We start from the raw sequence: 13676 nt of genomic DNA, 5'->3' as shown, positions 1-13676 counted from the left end.
GGCACGTTTCCTCACAGCAGGGGCACTGGACTTTGAGAAAGATACATTTCAAAAGTTCATTGCACTATAAAAGAGAGGGGCACAGAACCTCAAGTTACCTTTCACCTAAGATGACAAAGGAACCAAGCACTTTGGACTTGGTGGGAGCTCCTTACCGATTGGATGATCAGCCATCTTGCTGGTAGGAAGCATGGTAAGAATCTTACCTTGAACCAAGACTGTAGTTTTCTTAAGTCTTAGTCACCAGAAAGTGTTTTTCACTTTTATTTGCTTGTAACCATTTCTGACTTTATCCCTTATGCAGAAACTCACTTAAAATCCTTTTTGTTAATAAACTCATTTTACTTTTAATCTAAACCAACCCAGTGCTGTGTTTGAATTAAAGTGATTGTTAACGCCACTTAAAGCAAAATAACTGCTATGTGTAGAGTAGCGGACTTTATTACTTGCCTACATATTCCAGGCCAGAGCTGGACCCTTCAGGGCAGACAGTTTGGGGGAAATTCAGGACTAGGGTGTATGTTGGGATCACATGGCTAGTAGTAACCAAGGCTGGCGGAGACCAGAGTGTTGCTGTGGTGTGATAAGTAGGCTGCTGGAGTCAAAGTTGCTGAACCAGGGCTTTTTATCATACAGAGATTCAGTGTATGTTTATATGCTGGCTGGAAGCATCCAGACTGGGATGCTAAAGCAGTAGAGGAATGTGGTCGCCATTGGCCTGGGACGGTGAACCGCGGCCAGTGGGAGCTGCGATCGGCCGAATGTGCGGATGCTGCAGGTAAACAAACCATGCCGGCCCGCCAGCGGCTTTCCCTGGCGGGCCACGTGCCAAAGGTTGCCGATCCCGGATCTATATGGTCATATTTTAATCACATAACATCACAGGCCCTACCATTGTTTGCTATAATAGCATCATACATTCATTATCATTTTCTATTCTGGTCTTCATGTATTGTTGCTGTTTGTTTGATTTTCTGACTGCAGCTTAACATCAAGCAAAGGTTTTCATTGAGCTTCCATATTGATACCTTGGTCTCTTTCCTTTAGAAAATTTTTTTTGTTTAAGGTGACAGAAAAAGTAAAAGGTGGGTCAAGTTCCAGTTCTAAATGGACACACTATAAAGCTTGTAGATTTTTTACATAGCTTGATTTCTCTATTAGGTTAAACTTCTCAAACTCAGGTGCCTAACACTCAGACACGTATTTAGGTACATAATTTTCAATTGTCTTGAACACCTACAGCCGCAACAGTAGTTAATAGAACTTGAGGCACCCAATATAAACACAGTACAATACAACAACGCCAACATTTTCTAACAGGCTTTGGGGGCATGTAGCTGTTAGGAGTATCTTTATCAATTGATCTATCAATGTATTTTTTCAAGTCAGGAGAGAGAAAGTAAAATCCACGAATATTTTCCATGACAAGGAAATAGGTTTTGTAACTTAATTTTGCCTTTTCAGAGGAGAGAAATTGGTTCCCTTTCAAATCCTTCATCAAGGATTCATCAATACCCAAGAAAGTCCATTTTTGGACCCCAACAGACCAACCTGAGGCTGGGGAACATGCCAATTTAGCATCAGTTCTAATGCTACAAAAAGTGTTGGTAATAGAGGCTAAAGCCTTGATCCTGAAAACACTTAAGCACATGAATGGTCCCACTGATTTCACGTGGGTTAGTGATGAAAAGATTTGTAGGAGCCTGTAACTGTGGCCTTTTTTTCTTTTCTGCTTTACTTGTTGGAAGGGATAATCAACCCTATCACAGACTTAGAAATGTCACCACCAGATTTAGTCTGGGTTTTTTCACTTCATTATAACTTTGTCCTAGGAGCTAGAAATTGACCAGGTTAGAAAAAGCCAGTGGTTTGGGTAAGGCTTTCTCAAGCCCTGCTATCTGAAATATGACCCAGCAATACATCTGGCCTGTCATACGAATCAATATCCTAACATTTTTAGAGAAAGAAAAACCTCTCTCTAAGATGGGTTTCTTTTAAAGAATCACACTTGCCATCTTTTGTTCCAGTTCGAAAGTCCTAGATAGAATCTCACTGTGTCCACCACCTTCAGCTGTACTGTGTGCGGCATGCAGTCCTTCTCCCCGACAGCTTGATTCTTCAGCCCTGGTTCCTGCTGAATTATTACTCACGTGACTAGTCCCATTGACTTCAGTGACTACTCCACATGCAAGTACGCTTTCCTCAATGTAAGCAAGGATGGCAAAATCAGGCTTGGCTTCAGAAGTATTTAATTTTCCTATTAGCAATGATCTATATACTTAAATGGTTTCAAATATTAATTAATTTGTCCTTTCAACACACTAGTGAGATAGGGAAGTATTGGTATCCATTTTACAGATGGAGAATGGGGGCAGAGCGTGTAAGGCCCAGATCCTGAAAAAGTATTTAGGTGCCTAAATCCCACTGATTTCAAAGGGAATTAGACACCTAAATATCTTTTGAGGATCTGGGCCTTAAAATGACTTGTTCAAAATAATCAAAGAAGCTTGTCTTAAAGCCAGGAATTCAACTCATATCTGAGTCACCAGTCAAGTGCCTTAACCACTGGTATATCCATCCCCTGAGATCCTCCTAGGCATTAAAACTGTTATCTAAATTGTGAATATTTTAGGCAGTCTGTTTCAGGGTCCCTTGTAGCCCTTGCTTACTGAAGGAAGGGAACGGACAGTATCTCCTTTCAGCACTACATAATCTCTGTTGATGCCGATGAACCTACAAATGCAGTAACATTTTATTTGGTTATAGGAAAGAAAAGACTCAGACAAGCAGCAACTGAGGTCCAATGGGTCAGGAAATACAATAGACTGAAAATGTAAACAAAAGGAATAATTTTAAAATCTTTTAAATAACAGTAATATTAAAAATAGCATATAGGAGCCCAGCACAATCTTTTTTTTTTAAGTTCCTTTTTCCTCCATTCAGTAAACTATAAGCATTGAGAAAATTATATAAAGAAAATAAATTCCAAGGTGTTGGCGGAACTGGTGGCAAATGAGTTTCTTTATTTTACCATCAAAAACAAAAAATTCTACTTTTTCAACGTTACTCTAATTGTAGAAAATATTTAATTGTACCGTGATTTTGACTTTTGTATCCATAGAATTCTAATCTCTCTTTTGTAATAAAAAATAAGACATTTCTCAAAATTTCTGCATATCAACCGACTAAATCACAAGATGTTTTTTCCTCAAGATAAATATCCACCAAAAGCAATATAATCAAGGATTCAACTTAGACCTATACTTTTTATTCATTAGTGGAACAGTAAGGCCCTCTTCTGGATTATGAATTACAGCATGGCCAAGCAAAAGCATATGTAAGTGACATTTAAATAACAAAATGCTCCAAAAGGTAGACTGTCATGCATCTTGTTTTCTTTTTCTTAGTGCCATTTTCCTTCCTAGTTTTCACATTTGTGATTACACATTTCAAATGCCATGATTTAGTAGTTTAGAATGAGTCCAACTGACTGGTGGATTTAATTCTTAACTGTCATCTTTTTCTATAGTCTAACATTCAAGAGAGGGGTAAGAGGGACAAACTTTCATGGCAACCTCCAAAACTTCACATACAAATACTATGCAGGCAAAACTGGAATTTGCTTATGCAAATCACCATTTGTTTATGCAAATCAAGTAGTCACACATGTAGTTTTGAATAAATATCTGCCTTTTCATATGTGACTTTTCAGAAACTCTTTGAAAGTTTGGCCTACAGTAGATATACAGTGGAAAACAATGAACTGCTACATTGGTCTGATCTCAATTTTCAAGATCGGTATAGTTGCTTAACTGTCCTTTTGTTACCCTCTTGTAACTCTTAATTGAATTCTAATTCAATATGCAGTAGGGTATGTATATGAATGTAACTTTCTAAGTGGCTTGTTTATCCACTTTTGGTATTGATCTAGTCTCTACAAGTATCTGCTGTTTAACAGCAAGAGGCTGCTCCATAGACAAAAGGACACAGATATTCATCCATGTGCTGTACAGAATGGCAGTTACTTCAATGGAGTGCTGAATCCATATGGCTGAAAAGAAGTTCAGTCTGAACTATAATTCAAAATATTCCCCACCAAACAGAAACCATACATTCTTCATAAAGGCAATGTTTGGTGATTAGAAATCAGTCAACCTACTAGACATAGAAAATGACAGAAACTGATAATGTTCAACTAGTGAAACCATACAGATCAACATATTTGAAATTCATTAATGTTTCCATTCCATACCCAAATGCTGTATCAAAGGGAACACTGAAGAGATCTTTTTCCACAAATCATTATTTTGTTATCTTTCAGTTTTCCATCAGTAGAGGACTATCACTTATTGCATTCCTTTTTCCGTACTTTTGATTTCGGTGCTGCCAGAAAGGATGGAGGAAAAAAGACATGGAAAGTGAAAGATGACAATGCCTGTGCCAGAACTCTTTTAATTTATGATTAGGGTTAAAGTAGTTGCAAAAAAAAGGAAACTTACCATTTGGATTTTCTTGTCTGTAGAAGGTTTTTAACATGTCCACTGCTTCTTCAGCTCGATAACCAGCAATGCACTGTTGAAATTAGAACTCTATGTTCATTAAAGCATCCAAAACCAAGATGCCTTGTGCCACACAATAACACTTGAGGTGTAGGATAATTGCACAGAATTTGTACTGCCTTTTCTGTTTACTGAGAGTACATCTCTAATTATCTGTGATCAGAAACCCTCATTTTCAGAATGAAGACCTTGTCTGTTTTTAAAATTAGGCTGAGGCTTAGTATAGTAGTTGACAGACCTCCTCATACTCCATAGGAGTTATAAGAAAAACTTTTCTGCAACCACCCTTCCCTCCCCCACATACTAGCAGTGTACTTTCCGTTTACTTCTGCAAATCACACTAATCCTTGGGAATATAAGAAACATGCATGCCGGTATTTGTAAATTAGGTTCCTATCAAGTAGCTCTTCTATTATCCTATTCCTAGAAATCAATTCTGAGGCTTCCTTGGCCCTTCAAAAGTAACACTCCCACCCACAAAATGTACTGTAACTGGCCCAAATATGTGAATGGGAATGATAGGAAAAATAACGAGCTAGGATGTTTTCAATAACACCACTAATTGCAGAGAGTACACCCACATAAGAAGGTGCTAACTTTTACACATTCATCCCACTGCAATTCCTTGAAAAAAAAAACTTTTACTATAGAAATAGCCTTCTCCTTTACACAGTTGGGTATATCTGAGAGCTAAATACCCTTTTTGAGCTTGAATATCAGAAAATCTTTCAGAAGAAGACTGTACAAAGCTCTCAAACTGTACTCTCATAAGCAAGCTTCCTCTCTTTCCCACCACTGATCAGCAGGTGGTCAATCTAAAAAGCAGGTGCTTATGTTGTGATGCCATCAGTATGTTCTTGCTGATGTCGGAAACCCTTTTACAGCCTCACTATCTCAGTTTCTCATCACCAACAGTAACTGTATTCATTGTTTTAAACATTAAATACAAGAAGGAACACATCTTGATGTTTTACCTGAAATGGTTCCCCAGTGTCTGTTAAGTTAGCAGAGGAGATGTTCAAAACTGAGCCACAACCTCCAAATCGCTCATTTTGACAGCCATACACAACCAGTGGGATTTATATGAAAGAGTTAAGGAACTAAGTTAATAAGAAAAGAGTGGTATGAAGCAAAGTATCCTGATTTTACTGGCCATCTGAGTTCAGTAAATTGTGCCTGTACTCTTTTTATAAAATTAGTCTGCACTCAACCCTCACTCCTGTGCACTACTTCTGGGTAATGCACGGAGCATGCCTTCTGCAGATGGAAGGATGGGTCATCCTGCTCTGGCCTTTGAAGATGGAAGAGAAGAGATCCCAAAGGGGACACATTGGAAACCACATATTACTAGTTTGTTACATTTTCTAAAACTGGACACTTGCGTGGGATTAACTAATTGTATACAGTAACAGGCTCTTTCTGAGATTTACTTTCACACCCCTAAGAGAAAACAATGTATGTGCCAGGTTTGCAAATTGCTTTCTCTTATCCTTAAATCTCTCATCCTTGGTCATATGGCCTTCAATATAGGAACTGTAGCATGGGCATGTTCTCTGAGCAGATAAGCTGGTACCCTATAAACCTTTGTTTGACAACATCAAGCTCTTCTCCATTGGTTCATTACCAAATGATTTACTTGAAAGTAACATATTGTCATATGGTTTCCCAGCATGAATCAGAACCAAAGGATACTCATCAAGCGCAGGGCAGCTGCACACATGATACAAGGTTCTACAGTTACATACAACACTGTGTGTGCAAACACTTCCGCAGGATCCTTGTCGTGTTGATGACACCAGTCTAGGACCTGATCGATTGCTACCATTTCTGCATGTCGAGTAGCCTGGGAATTTATAGGGAGACAAAAAAGGCTTGCATTGATCTGCAACTTTAAACATATTACCCCATTAACCTTATCCACTCAAGTGAAATGAGAACACACCACCATAAAATTATCTCTTTTTAATAAAAACAAGGTGGGCTACAACTTGTCTATTAGAAATCAGTTATTTTCATTTCTATCACAGTGGCACTGTAATGCTTCTTTGAAAGCACTCTTTTTTGGCTGGTCCCAGCTGAAGAATTGAGTACACGCAGAGTGCAATTTCAATTTTGCACAGATTGATTTGAAGTAATGATACTCAGCCTCAATTTTTAGTCATGTACAACTCTCAAGGAATCCACAAGCTTGATCAGATCTCTTCTCATTCTGCCTACTCCTTGGCAGAACAAGCAGAGGGCTCAAATCAGAAGTACCTCTCACCCTATCCTGCTCCATGTGTAAGGAAAATGTTGAGTAAAGAGACCAGAGTGACCTCTTTGCAGTCAGGAAATATGGGAAGGGAATGAGGAGGAGACATGTATCACAGTGATGGGTGTGGCATAATGAACACAAACAGAATACAGAAACTAATGGAGTTGCAGAGACCCATAAAACAATCCCAGAATAACGTCCTGATATTGCACTGTAATGTCGGCATCATGATATAGCAGTCACCATGAGTTTTGTTGACCTAATGTCACAACACAAACATCACAAGATAATATAACATCATTGTTCTGATTATTTTGTGGCTCTCTGTGACTCCATTAGATTTCAAAGTAGCTCTTCAAGTTTGAGAATCATTTATTTGAATTAATATTACCAAGATAATTTTCTTTTTTTAAATCCTTATTTAGGAAAAGAAGGATTTTTTGTGTGTCCCAGGCACTGAACTGGAATGTGGGAGATCTGAGTTCAACTCCCAGCTCTGCCACTCACTTCCTGTGTGACGCTGGCCAAGTCATTTAATCTTTGTGACTTTATTTTCAATCTGTAAAATAGGGATAATACCTCATTAGGGTGCCATGAAGCGAAATTCACTGTTGATTGTGATGTGCTTGGATATTAAGGTGATGGGGCCCATGTATACAGATAAATAGGTTACTAATAAAATCTTATGTTGCTAAAACTAATAACTGTAAATTCATATTTAGATTCACATTTAGAATCTACATGTGGATCTAAATCAATATTTAGATGTAATTCCCGCATTCTTAGTGATGCAATGTGACCTTAACATTGTCTTAATATGGTAGCTGAGGATTCCTCGGTGAAGGCTGACACTAAAAGTGATTTGGGGATTCTAGTGGGTAACCTGCTGAACATGAGATCCCAGTGCAACGCTGTGGCCAAAAAGGCTAATGCAATCCATGGATGCATAGAAAGGGGAATCTTGAGTAGGAGTAGAGAGGTTATTTTCCCCCTGTATTTGGCACTGGTACGACTGCTACTGGAATACTGTGTCCAGTTCTGGTATCCAGAAGGATCCAATTCAAGAAGTATGTTGAAAAATCAGAGAGGGTTCAGAGAAGACCCATGAGAATGATTAAAGGATTAGAAAACATAGTGATAGACTCAAGGAGCTCAATTTATTTAGCTTAACAAAGAGAAGGGTTGTTAAGGTTTGTCAAGTGACATGATTATAGTCTATAAATACTTACATAGGGAACAAATATTTGATAATGGGTTCTTCAATCTATCTGAAAAAAGTATCACACAATCCAATGGCTGGAGATTGAAGCTAGACAAATTCAGAGTGGAAATAAGGTGCAAATTTTTAACAGTGAGGGTAATTAACCATTGGAACAATTGACCATGGGTCGTGGTGGATTCTCCATCACTGGCAATTTTTTAAATTGAGATTAGATGTTCTCCTAAAATTTATGCTCTAGGAAATATTTTGAGGAAAGTGTATGGTCTATGATCACCTAGTCTGACACAACAATCCCTTCTGGCCTTGGACTCTAAGAATCTATGAAGGCTGTGTGCATTGAGAGTGCCTGGGAGTGAGCTCACTGCACTCCATTAATCCCTGGCCAGCAGACTGATTCCCGGGAAACCATTATAGTCAATGTAATTTAGAGCAGCCCTGTTTGACTGCTCAAAATTATGCCCTGAAGATCACAGGAGGCATGAAGATAGAGCCACCTCTGCTCACCCCCACACCAATTCAACAGCACCCACCATGAGCTGGATGTAGATGAGGATTGAGTCCACATTAGTGGAACAATACATGGCCTTAAAATATGACTTTGTAAACAGGTATATTGAAACAAACCTATGTGTCATTTTTATATGAGTTGTGCATGTGGTCACTTTCATATTACATCATATGAGTCGATTTATAATCTCCTATAAGCCCAATGTATAAAAATTACTATTTGCATAGCATTTGTGTGCTTCATATTAATTCATTATTATATAAAGGAAAAAAACAGATAAACAGTAACAATGGAACAAGAAAATAATTATTGTTATAGAAGGGTGATAAAAGGTGTTGGAAGAATAGACATTACCTGAAGGTGAAGTCATTAGGGAAGAAACTTATGATGCTATTAATACAGTGCCCAAAAGTATCCTGCCCTGAAGAACGAACAATATAAATCTTACACAAGAATCAACAAGTGGAAGTGACAGGGCTAAAGCTGGTAGTTCTATTTTATCTCAGGGCATCATTAGTAATTTATGAGTGGAAACAATATTTCCTTTTCAGTGCTTACATACTGTACTTGCAAGATGCTCTGGGCAAAGACACATGCTGGCATGACTAAACAGGAGATAAATAGAGAGGAGACGCCTACATGTGGTAACAAAGAATCTTAAAGGGAGAACAGTTTAGTGGGAGGGGTATGCTTGCACATAAACAAATTCCAAAAAATGTTCTTGCTGGGAAGGGCCACATGTATTATTACAGAGGAAATAGTAGGGTTGTCTGAGGAAAGACTGAGAACAATCAGGCAAGCGTGGGAGCTGCCAGAGGGAAAACAATGCTGGCTAGGGCTTGTGTACCTATTGCTAAGTTGTTTAGAAAGAATGACTTACAAAGATATTTGTTGCACTGTTGCCCAACGAATTCAAGTAATGACAAGCCTAACATCTTGAAGGGCTGAATCTAGATACATGCTCCTACTAAGCAACATGAAAGATTCTGTAATGTATACGGCCCTTCCTCCCATCCCCAACCTTAGCAAGAAGGAGGAGCCTGATGATAAAGAATTTTAAAATAAGGCTGGTAGAAGAGATTGCCTCACTGGTTTTACATATATTGCTATTGGCGCATGGAACAGAAAGAGAGCATATGTGACAATATGCAGAATAACTAGAGATTTCAGTTGCTGGCAAAATTTGAAGAGATTTCAGAAAATAAATTTTTAGACAAAAATGACCAGTTTTGGAATAGGGAGAAGGGGTTTTGAGTGCCCACAGCAGTTCACTTTGTGCCTAGTCAACTAATGCCAGAAAATTGTGTGAGAAAATACGAAGAGAAATATTGAAGACATTTTGGTCTTTCCTGCTTACATATTTTCTAGTAAGTAATCACTATCACTCTAACACCATCTTTCATCCAAGACCCAGACTGCTTGTAGTCATTGAAGAACAAGGGCCAGCTATTCAGAAGTGCTGAGCACCCTCAGTTCCCAATTACTTCAATGTGAGTGGTGTGTGCTCAGCACTTCTGAAAATCAAGCCACAAAAAATGTGAAACTTGGGTGCCTAAAGTTCCCTTTACACTTTTTTTCTGTAGGAGTAGGGGTGCTACTGCTGACTTTTTGTGATTGATTTCTACTGTTACATTCTGCCTTATAACAAACAGTAAATTCTCCCTATCTAGATTTCGAATTCTTCACTTTATTTTCTAAATAATGGTGTAGTATTGATTAAATACATGTTGTAGGTCATCCAAAAGGTACCTGTATTTCAGTGGTGGGAGAAGGATTCATACTGATTTTAAACTGAACCCCCTAACATGTACTACACTTCTAATTTTCATGAACTAGAGATGAGAAGCAAAGCTGCTACAAAAAGGTTGTGCATTATTATCCAACACAAATGGAAGTGGGTCATTAGACTTACTACCATCTCTTTGAAACTGAATTTATAAGCCTCCTTTTTTTATTTTGTTTTTGGACTGGATGAGACATAATACAAATTGAGGACCTGAATCTGCAATCAGATCCATTTGGGGCAAACCTTTCTACCTGCACAGAGCCCCACTGACTTCTATAGGGCTCTGTGGGGCTTAGGACCCACCCACACAGATCTGATTGCAAGAATTGGGTCTAAATGTTGAAAGCAGAAATTCAGTATAGCAAAAGTCTTTGTTATTAACATAATTTGGGTAAACAATACAGTTGAACTTTGCTAAAATGCCTATTCTAAAACTTCCATACCAAAACTAGCAGTCCCGGTATTGTCTTTCTTCCCAAGGAAGTTTTCATAGACGAATACTAGAGTTAGGTCTCATATTACTAAAACTAACTTTTGAGAAAACACACTAACAGCAATCCTATGAAGTATTATTGTAAGTAAATAAAACCCAACTGCACTTGTCATTTTGCAAAGTGACATCCTTGTTTTGTTCATTTAAATGCTAAATTAAAAAAATCAATTATTTGTCATCTGTCTCCCAGTCATTAGTGTGAATTAGCAAGGCTCTCCTGCATAATTTATTATGTCCACAAATATACGGAAAAAAAAAGAAAAATGACCAGTAGTCTACATTATAATGCATTACCTTCAGTGTCCTGTAGTCACAGGAAATTTGGGTGCTGCTTTAACTGTAAATATGAATTCAGTACAACATATAAGGTACAATATATGTATTTGTATAGCTATGTTATATCTGTGTATATCAACTTTCTTTTCTGATTTTCGTTTATTTCTTGTCATAAATAGCTCTAACTAGAGGAATTACTAATAAGTAGATAAGTGGAAATTTCTGAAATCCATCAGTCGCATAAATTACAGTCAGTAAGTACAGAAATGTCCCAGGTGATAGCAAAAGCATACTGAAATAACTAGACCATGCTCTGAAAAATAAACATGCAAAAAGTGATAGCAAAAAAAAAAGACAGAATGGCTAATTAGCTGAAAGAGGGGGGCATTATTAGGTGTGCAGAGATAGAAATGTGAAATATATATGAAAAGAAAACAAAATATGCACATATGGGGGGAAATCCAGGCCCCACTGAGGTGAATGATGAAATTCCCATTGCACATAGTGTGTACTTTTTGATAGGGCTTTTTTTGTGACTTACATTCTTAGTTTCATTCACCTCATTCCTCCCCTTTCCTAGGATCTCATTGTTGTAGACCATAAGGCAGCCAACAGGAACTTCCCCATTTTCCAATGCTTCTTTAGCCTGCAAGACACACAAGAAAATTAGGAGTGGAGGGGGAAATGTTAACGATAAAGTGCAGACAAAATAAAACCTAATTGCTGTTTGCGTTTGTATATACTGTACACTTGATGGCAAAGTTACACTCTGTCACAGAAGCTCTTTCTGTATTTCCAGTATAGGTTTACCATATTGCAGGTTCCCTAAAAGAGGACACGGCCGGAGGGGGAGGGAGCTTGGGGGAAGGGGGAGCAGGAGGGGTACAGCTGGGGCTGCTGAAGGAGGTACCTACAGCGGAAGTACTCACTGGAGGTGGGGGGCAGTGACTTTCCCTGTCACAGTGGCTGGTGTGAGCCCAGGACGCAGCAACAACCATCAGTCAGTGCCTCCCCAGGGATGGGAGCTGGGGCCTAGGTAGGCGAGATCCAGCAACTGTGGCTGCAGGGGAACGAACCAATCAGCTGCGGATGCAAGGGAGGGACCAACCAGAGCTCTTTCTGAGGTGCAGCTTGTCTGCTCTGCAAAAACCCTGGACATTTCCTGTTATTAGAAAAATCCACACAGACAGACAAAGGAAGCTCAAAAAAGAGACTATGTCCAGGAAAACCAGGATGTATGGTAACCTTATTCCAGTAAAAAGACAGACCTGAGATATTTTATGTCTTTTCTAAATAAAGGGCCTGATTCAGCCCAGGAAACCTTGTGGCAAAAATCTTGTGCAAACAGCAACACATACACCTTCCATGAAGCCAGTGTAACCACAAATGTAGGAGTGCTGATCGGGATGGGAGTGTGATGAGAGACTGATTGAATGCATTCAAACATCCTCTGGTGTGGCTACTATGGCTCTCACCCAATGTACAATCCATGAAGGCAGGCAGATGGTTATACTCCTTCCTGCCCTCCTTTGGGTGAATCTCCCTCAGGCACAGAGGGCCAGCCTATTGCAGAAAGGTGCAACTGACACCTCCCTAGTCCAGGAGACACTAACCCAGACACTTTGCTTGCAGTTTATGTCCACATCCTGATTAGTAAGCTCAATAAGGGTCATCTTAGATATCGGTGACCTTGACTGTACCCATGCAGCTGGGCCACGCTGAACTCTCTAGTGTAGCTGTGCCCTTAGATGAGGGGTAAACTTGAGGTGCTGATTTTTGGTCACTCATGAGTAAACATACTAAATCCAGTGCCCGACTCAGACATCTGCCAGCCTACATTCCCCTTGCAGCTTCAGCTACATGGGGTACCTGCTGCCCTGATACAAACAGCTGAGTGATGCTGGGCTGTCCAGCTCTCTGTCTTCACTAGCTATTTTGCCTCAAGTGAACGGATTGGCCAATTCACTCAAGTTAGCCAACTCTAGGGAAAACAAGCCCTGAGTGCTGGAGCCCACCACCCTGGTGCCCCAGCTCCAGTCTAGGCGCAAAGCTGCACCACTTTAACCTCAGCTGTGTCTTTTAACCCAGACCTGAAGAAGAGCGCTGTGTAACTCCAAAGCTTGTCTCTCCCACCAACAGAAGCTGGTCCAATAAAAGATATTACCTGGCACACACCCACCCCTTGCCTCTCTATTTTAACTCAGTTATAAGGGCGTGCCGCTCCCCCTGCAGAGATTCCTAGCTCAGGCAAACCGGCCCGCACTGGGCTTGTCAGGAAATTAACAGGTACCAACTAGACTGTAAACTCCGTGGGGCAGGGACCCGGGGGCTCTCCTGGCTCCGTCCAGCGCCTAGCACAGTGGGGACCAGGCGGCGGGGAGGAGGGTCCTAGGTGCCCGGAGACTACAAATAACAACAAACGCCGCTCTCCAGCCTTTGCGCCCTGGGGGCTTTATCCCCAGTTCCTGCGCCGGGCGGCCCCGCACTCACCATGCGCAGGGCTCGGTCCATCCAGCGCTCCGCCGCCACCTCCATCCCCCGCCGGCCGGGCCCGGAACGCGCCGCGCCGCGCGGCTGT

The 13676-nt window shown here is 40.1% G+C and overlaps 1 protein-coding gene across 1 annotated transcript; it reads right to left on the bottom strand.

Annotated features, from left to right (window-relative positions):
- Nucleotides 1-3003: 3003 nt before the first annotated feature.
- Nucleotides 3004-13650, bottom strand: ADAT2 (adenosine deaminase tRNA specific 2). Its single transcript, XM_024220042.1, has 6 exons — nt 13589-13650; nt 11640-11744; nt 6251-6402; nt 5534-5639; nt 4500-4572; nt 3004-4383 (listed from the first exon to the last, which is right to left on the bottom strand). The coding sequence occupies exons 1-6, from the start codon at nt 13631-13633 to the stop codon at nt 4343-4345; spliced, it is 522 nt and encodes a 173-aa protein (XP_024075810.1). The 5' UTR covers nt 13634-13650; the 3' UTR covers nt 3004-4342.
- Nucleotides 13651-13676: the final 26 nt, after the last annotated feature.

The sequence above is a fragment of the Terrapene carolina genome, unplaced genomic scaffold, assembly GCF_002925995.2.
Source record: "Terrapene carolina triunguis isolate 2854851 unplaced genomic scaffold, T_m_triunguis-2.0 Scaffold85, whole genome shotgun sequence".
NCBI classification, from domain to species: Eukaryota; Metazoa; Chordata; order Testudines; family Emydidae; genus Terrapene; species Terrapene triunguis.
This window is presented reverse-complemented; position numbering and strand designations above follow the sequence as displayed.

Excerpts from the sequence above, each read along its gene's own strand:
- ADAT2 (XM_024220042.1), bottom strand. The coding sequence starts at position 13,633 with ATGGAGGTGGCGGCGGAGCGCTGGATGGACCGAGCCCTGCGCATG. Across the intron at positions 11,745-13,588 it reads TGGACCGAGCCCTGCGCATG|GCTAAAGAAGCATTGGAAAA; the intron begins GTGAGTGCGGGG and ends TGTGTCTTGCAG. Across the intron at positions 5,640-6,250 it reads GCTGCCCTGCGCTTGATGAG|AATCCCACTGGTTGTGTATG; the intron begins TATCCTTTGGTT and ends CTCTTTCATATA.